Source organism: Gorilla gorilla, chromosome 1 (assembly GCF_029281585.2).
Source record: "Gorilla gorilla gorilla isolate KB3781 chromosome 1, NHGRI_mGorGor1-v2.1_pri, whole genome shotgun sequence".
NCBI lineage: Eukaryota > Metazoa > Chordata > Mammalia > Primates > Hominidae > Gorilla > Gorilla gorilla.
The window spans coordinates 19,235,637-19,245,146 of record NC_073224.2 but is presented as its reverse complement, the minus strand read 5'-3'; the positions used below and the strand labels follow the sequence as shown (position 1 = coordinate 19,245,146).

At 56.0% G+C, this 9,510-nt stretch overlaps 1 protein-coding gene and 1 long non-coding RNA gene across 4 annotated transcripts; both read left to right on the top strand.

Annotated features, from left to right (window-relative positions):
* Positions 1–258: 258 nt before the first annotated feature.
* Positions 259–995, top strand: LOC134758322 (uncharacterized). The gene is made up of 2 exons (XR_010133381.1): positions 259–649; positions 886–995. It is a non-coding gene; the product is annotated as an uncharacterized lncRNA (long non-coding RNA).
* A 190-nt stretch (positions 996–1,185) lies between these two features.
* On the top strand, positions 1,186–9,393 carry LOC134756437 (bifunctional peptidase and (3S)-lysyl hydroxylase JMJD7-like). 3 transcript variants are annotated; one of them, XM_063707695.1, is made up of 8 exons: positions 1,186–1,331; positions 6,552–6,705; positions 6,782–7,035; positions 7,399–7,455; positions 7,959–8,054; positions 8,286–8,362; positions 8,593–8,752; positions 8,880–9,393. In XM_063707695.1, the coding sequence occupies exons 2-8, from the start codon at positions 6,560–6,562 to the stop codon at positions 8,966–8,968; spliced, it is 879 nt and encodes a 292-aa protein (XP_063563765.1). In that variant the 5' UTR covers positions 1,186–1,331; positions 6,552–6,559; the 3' UTR covers positions 8,969–9,393. The 3 variants fall into 3 exon arrangements, with proteins under 3 accessions (XP_063563765.1, XP_063563770.1, XP_063563768.1); XM_063707700.1 differs by having other exon boundaries at positions 1,216–1,331; positions 6,790–7,035; XM_063707698.1 differs by lacking the exon at positions 6,552–6,705 and having other exon boundaries at positions 1,246–1,331; positions 6,706–7,035.
* The last annotated feature ends 117 nt before the right edge of the window (positions 9,394–9,510 follow it).

Sequence of the window (9,510 nt, the reverse complement as noted above, 5' to 3'; positions counted from 1 at the left end):
AGTTGAGGAAAGGTTTTTCTGGGCCCTACTGCTCCCCTCTGCTGCAGGTAAGTCAGAGCAGCTTTACCACAGCTTCAGGCCACGAGAGCCCCTTCACCCGCCCTGCTGTGCCATAGGCAGAGGCTTATAAAGAAATGGGTTCCGGGCCAGGTGTGGTGGCTCAAGCCTGTAATCCCAGGACTTTGGGAGGCCGAGGCGGGTGGATCACGAGGTCAGGTGATCCAGATCAGCCTGGTCAACATGCTGAAACCCTGTCTCTACTAAAAATAAAAAAATTAGCTGGGCGTGGTGGTGGGCGCCTGTAACCCCAGCTACTTGGGAGGTTTAGGCAGGAGAATCGCTTGAACCCTGGAGGTGGAGGTGGAGGTTGCAGTGAGCCGAGATCGCGCCATTGCACTCCAACCTAGGTGACAAAGCTACACGCCATCTCAAAAAAAAAAAAAAAAAAAAAAAAAAAGGGGTTACAGAAGGTTCCCAGCTCCGGGGCATCAGCCTGAGTGCGCTTGAGCTGCTCCAAACCTGGCCCTTCCCCACTCCTCTAGCATCGCCACCCGCATGGCCCTGGAACTCCCGCGGCGGCGGGGGCGGGCCCGTGCCTGCTGTGCCCCGACTTCCCACACCAGCCGCGCCCACCGCAGGTGGGACTCAGGTTCGACCTCTGGGCCAGGTCCTTCACGAGGAGGGAGCTACCCTTCGCCAGAAGTTTGTGAGAATGTGGCCGCCCTTTTCCTGCCCTCTGCCCTATGTGGGTGGGGGCCTCGTGGCCCGGCCGGCGCCCCGTCCCCTTCTGCATGTCTGAGGCCACCGGCGACCGCCGCCCCACTCCAGATTTGCCCCCGCCCTGTTTTGAAAGTCCCTTATTTATAACTTTTCTACTTTGTGCAGGTCGCGGCGCTTCCCGCCTCATCCTCGGCTGCATGGGGCGGGGGGGCTGTTTTTAACGTGCCCGTTTGTACTGATGCATGAACTTGTCAATAAACACAATTGTTTGTTAACCCTGGGATGCCGGCCAGTGAGGCAGGCCGAAGCGGGCGCTGCCGGTTGCTCCACCGCTTCGGTGGCAGAACCGGGTGTGCGTCCAGGGGCAGGACGGGGCGGGGTGCTGGGGGTGTGGCCTGCGGCGGGGGCCTCTGGAAGGGCGGGGCGAGAGTCTGGGGGTGTGGCCTGCGGCGGGGACTCCGGGGAGGGCGGGGCGAGTGCTTGGGGTGTGGCCTGCGGCGGGGACGCCGGGGAGAGAGGCGGGGTCTCGGCCGGCGCTGACGCAGTCATGGCGGAGGCGGCTTTGGAAGCCGTGCGGAGCGAGTTATGAGAATTCCCGGCCGCTGCAAGGGGTGAGTGGCTCTCCCACAGGCTGCGGCGATTTCCGAACACGGGAGGGGCCCTGGGATGCCGCTGACACCGGGGGCTCGGAACCTCGTGTGTGCGACTGCCCTGAGGCCCCGCTCGGGTTGCTCTTCTGTGGCAACCTGCTTCCCTTCTCCCGTGTTCGCGCGCTCCCGCGGCTTCCTGGGTGATTCTGTTCACGTGATTCCCAAGGCCCGGTGCCGTCTTGACCGTGGTCGCGGCGAAGCCCTGTGTTTCCTACAGTCTTGAGCAGCTTGCTGTTACCCTTGTTGAAAGCTCATGGAAGGCACACAGGTGGTGGTCGGATTCCTCCCCCACGTGCCCCACCTCCGACCTCAACTGCCTTGTCGCACTTTGGGAGGATTGCAGGCTGACCAAATGGTCCCTGGCTCTTCCCCTGCTTGGTTTTTATTCCTTTTCTTTCTTTCTCTCTTCCCTCCTTCCTTCTTTTTTCTATTTTTAAATGATGTCTTACCACTGAACAGCAACACAGGCTCATGTGTATGTGATGGGTAGGTAATATACAATGGTACGCAATGTAAATGAAGCAAGGTTCCCTCCCAGCCCCAGTTTGCACTCTTACAGAAAGATTGTTTATATCCGTGCACACACGACTTTTTACTTTTTTGTACAAATAGTAGCCTGCTAAACACACTCTTCTGCACCGTGTATGTTGGAGATCATTTCACATTCCTCTACCTCAGTCTTTTTCACCTCTGTGTGCTAGTGCTGTATTCACTTAGTCATTTAGGTCATGTCCAATCCGTTGTTTTCAATAATGCTGCAATGAATACTTTGAGTATTGATTTAACAAATACTTATTCAGCCTCTCTGTGTGCCAGGCTCTGTTCAGTGTGTTTGAGATACATCACTGAACAAAACAAATCTGTCTTTTACAGTCTATGTCCTATTACATTCTAAGTGAGAAGGTGGACAATTAACCACAGGTGTACTGAATGAGTACATTGTAGAGTAGAAGTAGGTTAGAAGGTAAGTGCAGGCAAAGCCCTCTGTGGGAGTGTGCCTGATGTGTTTAGGAAACAGTGAAGAAGCCAGTCTGCAGGAGCAGTGTCTTCTGCACATGTGTGAGTATGTTTGTTGGTTAAATTCTTTATATTTTTTGAGACAGGGTCTTACTCTGTCACACAGGCTGGAGTGCAGTGGCACGATCATAGCTCGCTGCACCTCGACCTCCCAGGTTCAAGAGATCCTCCTGCTTCAGCACCTGGGAGTAGCTGAGACTACAGGCATGCGCCACCACGCCTGGCTAATTTTTTTGAATTTTAGTAGAGACAAGGCTGGTCTCAGATTCCTCAAACAATCCTTCCACCTCAGCATTCCAAAGTTTTGGAACGCCATGGAACACATAAGCCACTGCTCCCAGCCTTGTTAAATTCTTAGCAGAGTTATGGGGCCAAAGCAATTGTTTGGATCCCTTTTGAAATTTTCTCACTTGGAAGCCCCAGGAGAGGAAAGCAGCCATTCTCTAAAGGAAATGGTGAGTAAGTAAAACAAATCCCTAATTGCAGAAGTCCAAAGGGTGAAAAAATGGCAGTTTCCATGTATTTTCAGAATCCCAGGCTGTGTGCAGTACTCACGCCTGTAATCCTAGCACTTCAGGAGACCAAGGTGGGAGGCATCTCTTGAGGCCAGGAGTTCAAGACCAGCGTGGGCAACATAGTGAGACACCATCGTGTGGTGGCATGTGCCTGTAGTCCCACCTCCTGAGGCAAGAGGATTGTTTGAGTCCAGTAGTTTTGATGACAGTGGCGGGGAGTTTGAAGCAGATGCTGTCATCATGCTGGCTGCAGTGGGGAGGCACAAGTCGGGCAGCAGACGCGGCTCTGGGAGCAGCAGTGGTGGTAGTGAGTCCCCTGTTCCCTGCATCCCCGAGGCAGCCGACTGCACCACCCCCACCCTCACATGGCTGGGCAGGACCTGCTCCTAAGCCCAGACCCTCTGCTGCAGCCTGAACCTCGCTCCCTCCCACATCCCAGAAGCCCGCGAGCACCCTGCCAAAGGTGCAGCTGGGACTTGTAGGGACTTGTACTTGTGAGTACAAAAATACTCACACATGTGCACAAAGATCCTGCTCCTGCAAACTGGCTTCTTCACTGTTTCCGGAACACAGGACTACTAGGCTCATTTGTTTGGGGTGGTCAGAGCTGCCATGCCATATGCGCCTTGCCCGCCGCCGCTGTGGGGAAAATGCGAAGAGGAGAGGCGGCTGGGGCCACATGTTCCACAGAGCTGGCGGGAACTGGGGACAAGTGGGAGCCCCACCCCTTCCAAGTTGGTGGAGTGGGAGCTCCCTAGGTGCAATTACAGCCACCCAAGCCAGGGCTGCAACTCAGGCACCCCTGTGCTCTTGGGAGCCAGGAGCAGGCAGGAGCCCCACCCTCCTAGGTGCAGCTGCAGCCTCCCAAGCTGCAGCTGTGGACCCAGGCATGTCTGCACTTTTGGGGACCCAGGAAGGCCCCTTCCTGCTGCCGCAGGCTTGGAAGTGCCTGATCCTGCTGTCTGGCTTCTCCCCACTGTCAGCACCTGATCAGATCACGGAGCAAAGTTGAGGCCGAGCCTGGGTGCTATTGCAGCCTGGCTGGGTGTGTGAATGCTCTGGGCAGTGCTGACCCACCAGCCCCCTGCCACCTTGGCCCCCTCTGGCCTTTGGGTGCCAACGAGCATGGGAGGGAGGCCAAGAGGGGCTGAGGGCAGCTCAGTGCTGGCCTGCAGGCACCCCTTGGCACAAACAGCTTGGGTGCCGTGAATGGTGGCAAGAGGCAGACAGGTTCCTGGGTGGAAGGTGGCGGGTCCCGGTGAAGCCCGACCTTCAAGCCAGGGAAGGCCTGAAGCCTGGGGGCTGGGCTGCCGGTTCCATGGACCGGAATGGGAACTTTTGGTGCTTTTTGCGGCCCACCCATGGCTGCCCATGGACCAATAGGCATGTACGTCCTCCCCTGTGAGACCCATAAAAAGCCCCTGACTCAGCCAGACCAGAAGAGACGATGGGACGACCAGCTGCGGGGAGGAGCTACCCTCTCTGCTGAGAGCTGGAGAGATGACAGGACAACCTGCCCACAGAGAGCAGCTACTCTAGCCAGGGAAGCAAGCAGGCATGCCAGCTCTTTCTTTTCCAGTATTCCTGGGCCCAGTGGGGTCTTCTCACTCAGTTACAATATTTGATCTAAGAACATTCACTTTCCAGCTGATCAGAAAGTAAAGGTGACTGGCATGGTGTGGCCGTGAGAGATGCAGTGTGACCTCAGAGGTGAACATCAGTGCCGGGACCATTTGGAGCAGGATGTGGTAACCACCAAGTGGAAACCATGGCCTTTTGGCTCGACCTAGAGCGTGAATGTAGCAAAGCGAAGCCCTGTACGCTTTAGAAAAACCAGCAGAAAGACACTCCAGTCTGAGTGAGCAGCTGGAACAAAGGTACCACCTGAATAGAGGGTGTGTGGCAAGGGCAGGCACGAGACAGGAAATCAGACTGGAAGAGTAGGTTGGGCCTGGTCGTGCTTGCCAAGGCAGGCGGCATTCTCTAAGGAGCAGTGGTAAGCCGTCGAGGCATTTGTTGCTAGGGGTATGACGATATGAGATTGTATTTTCAGAAGATGACTGGGGCTATGATGATGAATGCTTTGGGAGGGAGTGGAATTAAGCCAGAGAAACCAGCTAGTTCACTACTGCAACCATCCAGCCAGGATACTGGAGACTTTCATTCAACATTAGGCAAATACTTGCTGAGCACATGCTGTGTGCTAGGTACTGTTCTGGGTCCCAGGGGTGCATCAGTGAACAGACAAGTGTCTCTGCCCTTGTGGAGTTCACATTCTAGCAAGGGTGAAAGAATGATAAACAGTTTATGTAGGTGAAATATATATATATATATATATATTTTTTTTTGAGATAAAGTCTTGCTCTGTCACCCAGGCTGGAGTGCAGTGGCACGATGATAGCTCATTGCAGCCTCTACGTCTTGGACTCAAGTGATCCTCTGGCTTCAGCCTCTAGCGTAGCTAGGAGTATAGGTGCATGCCACCATGTCCAGTTAATTTTTAATTTTTTTGTAGAGATGGGGTCTCGCTACGTTGCCAAGGCTGGTCTTGACCTCCCGGCCTCAGCAATCCTTCTGCCTCTGCCTCCCAAAGTGCTGGGATTACAGACATGAGCCACCACGTCTAGCCCTAAAATATATAGCATGTTAGATGGTGAAGAATGCTAACGAGAAAAAATACAGAAAGGGATATAAAGATTTGCGGCAGGGGGACAGATTATACATTTAGAAAGTATAGTCGGAGAAGGAAGTCTTATCAATGTGATATTTGAGTGAGGACCCAAAGGAGGTAGCTGGAATGTGGATGCCAGCGGAGGAGAGGAGACGGTGGGTTTGAGAGACATAGGAGACAGAATCAACAGGACTTAGAGCCAACCAGTAGGATGACGGGAGTGAAGGAGAAAGCTGAGTCAAAAAGATTTTGATTAGAGGTGACACAGGGCCACTGTAGACCCCTGCGCAGGCGGCACACCACGCAGCCTGCCGAAGTGTACGTGGTGGCCCTGGGTGTCTGGAGACGGTGATGCTGTTCAGCAGGACCCAAACCATAGCCGAGCCCTTCCTTTTCCTCCATTGGTGTCATCTGGTAGTTTGTCTTCCCGGGTAAGAAGGTTGTAAATTTCTTAAGATGATGATTGTGTCATCCCTGATAGCCCCAGATTAGCCAAGCCAAGTGCTGAGCACATTCCAGGTGCTCAGTAAATGTCACTGTTAAAGGGGGCTTCCCAGAGCCACACAACACCCAGAATAGCCCGTGGCCATGGGGCCTCAGCCTTACTCATTCTGGAGCTCCCAATGCCACTTCCATGGTGGCCTTTCCTGGTAGATGCTAGGAGGCTGGCCTCTCCAGGGTGGGAAGGCATAGGGTCCACTGTGCAGACACAGCCCCACAGGGGATTTGGCTTATGGGCTGGGTAGCAGCCTCTGGCCCTGTGGACGGTCAGGGCCCATGCTGGTGGGTGTGCGTGATGCTTTCTGCTTTCATTATTCCCTCCTCATCTTTCTATTACTGGTTGTCCAGGGTCCTTTGGTCACCAACGAGCATTTCCCAGTGACACAGCACGGCCTTTCCAGGGAGGGCATCTCTTGGGCAGGGACTGGGTGCTGCAGACTTCAGCCCTTCCATCCCCTGTCTTCTTCTTTCTCTCAGAGCTCTGCATGCCTCTTGTTGTGCTCTACCTGGACAAAACCCCAACTCCGCTCCACTTCTACCAGGACTGGGTCTGCCCCAACAGGCCGTGCATCATCCGCAACGCTCTGCAGCACTGGCCGGCCCTCCAGAAGTGGTCCCTCCCCTATTTCAGGTGGGAGCTGCCCTGGGTTCAGGTGTGAGCAGTGATTACTGGCATCTGGGCATGGGCTGAGTGTCCATTCCTCTAGAACCACAGTGGGCTCCACAGAGGTGAGTGTGGCCGTGACCCCAGATGGTTATGCGGATGCCGTGAGAGGGGACCGCTTCATGATGCCACCTGAGCGCCGCCTGCCCCTGAGCTTCGTGCTGGATGTGCTGGAGGGCCGGGCCCAGCACCCTGGAGTCCTCTATGTGCAGAAGCAGTGCTCCAACCTGCCCACCGAGCTGCCCCAGCTGCTGCCTGATCTGGAATCCCATGTGCCCTGGGCCTCTGAAGCCCTGGGTGAGTGGAGGTGGGGTGGTCCTGGCCCTGGACAGGGAAGATATGGGAAGGAGGGGGTCAGCCTGTTTGCCCTTAGGTGATGACCTGGCCTATGGGCTTGGTCCCATCAGCATCTGGTGCAGCTCACTGAATACATTCCCAGGCCTTGACTTAATCATAGATGAACTGCCAAAGATTGTTGTCCTTCCTTCTGCCCCAGGGAGGGAGGACCCCTTCCCCAAGATTTCCCAACCTCTGCCTCTTCTCCCTGACCCCTTTCTTGGGATTCTTCTGTGCTCACCCAGGTTTTGGCTCTGGCATCACTGGATGGCAGCTTTCCCCAGCCTGGCCTTCCTAACTTGCTCTCTGCCTTCTGCCCTGCAGGAAAGATGCCCGATGCTGTGAACTTCTGGCTGGGGGAGGCGGCTGCGGTGACTTCTTGTAGGTGTAAGGGGAATACAAAGGTGGGGAAGGAGCAGGTTGGGGCAGAGGGAGGGAAGACGAGGCCAGGAGTGGAGGGATGGCCCTGGGTGGAGGTTGGGCTGTTCTCTAAGATTTCTTTTGGCTTCTAGGGCTCGGGCACCACAGAGGGTTTCCCCTGACAGCTGAGGTCGGGGAATGGACCCATGGCATTGGGGGCGGGTGCATTGTTTCTTCTAGACCCAAAGAAACCTCCCTGAAGGCCCGCTGGGCCAGGGGGTAAGTGTAGGAGAACTTCCCCTCTTGTTGAAGAGGAGACCAGGGCCTGGTGAGCATCAGGTCCCTGGTAGGCAGAGTTCCAGAATGCCCATCAGAGCCCCTGGCATCTCCAGCCCACTGGCTCTATGCGTGCTTCTCTTTTGTCATAGGCCGTCTTGGGGTGCAGGGCTCTCAGCATGATGGTTTGCCTCCTCCCGTGCCCCTGCCCTCCATACCCTGCCCCCGGGCCTTCTTTCTGTTGGCAGTGCACAAGGACCACTATGAGAACCTCTATTGCGTGGTCTCAGGAGAGAAGCATTTCCTGTTCCATCCGCCCAGTGACCGGCCCTTCATCCCCTATGGTAGGGGATGTGGCCTGCAGGGAGGGGCTGGGGAACAGCTGGCCCAAGGGGGAGGGAGGCAGCAAGAGCCTGGGAGGCCAGTTCCCAGGCCTGAGGTGTGGCTGTGGCATCCCCAGTGCACCAGGGCCCCTGATCCCCTTGCCCCTGCCCAGGGCTGGCTGGGGTGGAGGAGGGTCTGGCAAGTTCCAGGCTGTTTGCAATTCCCCCACACCCTTCTCCCTTGGGCTCCAGAGCTGTACAGGCCGGCAACCTACCAGCTAACTGAAGAGGGCACCTTTAAGGTGGTGGATGAAGAGGCCATGGAGAAGGTGTCTGTCCTGTTCTTGGGCTCTAGGGAGGGAGAAGGGCAGAAGCCTGGCTCTGAAGAGCAGGCACAAAAGATCTGGGGAGGTGGCACCTTGCTCTGAAAAGTCCCTAAGTCTGAGGCCTTTCAGTGCTGAGCCAAGCAGGGTCTGTGGTGTTGACCTTTGGAAGGGACAGAGCCTGAAGTCCTGGGGGGGTCTGGGGGGCTGCTCCCTGGCATCTGATGTGTTCCCAGGTGCCCTGGATCCCACTGGACCCCTTGGCGCCAGACCTAGCACGGTACCCTAGTTACAGTCAGGCCCAGGCCCTTCGCTGCACGGTGCGGGCCGGTGAGATGCTCTATCTGCCGGCTCTGTGGTTCCACCACGTCCAGCAGTCCCAGGGCTGCATCGCAGGTGAGGAGTTGCCCAGGCCGCCTGGGGACAGGCCCTGCCAAGGTCCAGCAGGGCCTCTGGGGGGAGGCTTGGGAGGCTCTAGGTCAGAAGAGGGATCTTCATGCTCAGATCCCCGTTCTTCCCACAGTGAATTTCTGGTATGACATGGAATACGACCTCAAGTATAGTTACTTCCAGCTGCTCGACTCCCTCACCAAGGCTTCAGGCCTTGACTGATGGAGCACTGGTGAACACGACCAAGCATGCCTCGGGGGACGGGGCCAGCCCCTCCCTGGCCCAGTCAGTTCTCGAGAGAGCCTGGAGTGTGCATGCTGGCTGCTGGCCCCGGGTCCGGCATGGCTTGAGATCAGCTTTGGAGGATCTTGGAATGTGGTCATAAGGACTCAAGGTGCCAGGCAGGTCTGGGTGAGGGTTCTCAGGAAGTTGCCACACAGGTGAGCAGAGTGGGGATCAGGTGCAGCGGCACCTCTCCCCAGCGCTGTGATGTTGGGCGAGTCACTGCGTCTCGGGCATTGGTGTCCTGTCAGTAAAGAGATAATAATGGCTGTACCTCGCGGGGCTGTTGTGGGCTTGGAGATGATGTCTATGAGGACCAGCATGGAGCTGGCACACAGGACATGTTGAATAAAAGGTAGCTGTGAGTCGTATGTCCTTTTTTTTTTTTTTTTTTTTTTAAGATGGGGTCTCGCTCTGTCACCCAGGCTGGAGTGCAGTGGTGTGATGTCAGCTCACTGCAAGCTCCGCCTCCCAGGTTCACA

Bases quoted from the DNA above. Each gene is read 5' to 3' on its own strand.
- LOC134756437 (XM_063707695.1), top strand. From the start codon at position 6,560: ATGCCTCTTGTTGTGCTCTACCTGGACAAAACCCCAACTCCGCTCCAC. The intron at 7,456-7,958 runs GTAGGTGTAAGG...TTCTGTTGGCAG, and splicing joins GGCGGCTGCGGTGACTTCTT to TGCACAAGGACCACTATGAG. The intron at 8,363-8,592 runs GTGTCTGTCCTG...ATGTGTTCCCAG, and splicing joins ATGAAGAGGCCATGGAGAAG to GTGCCCTGGATCCCACTGGA.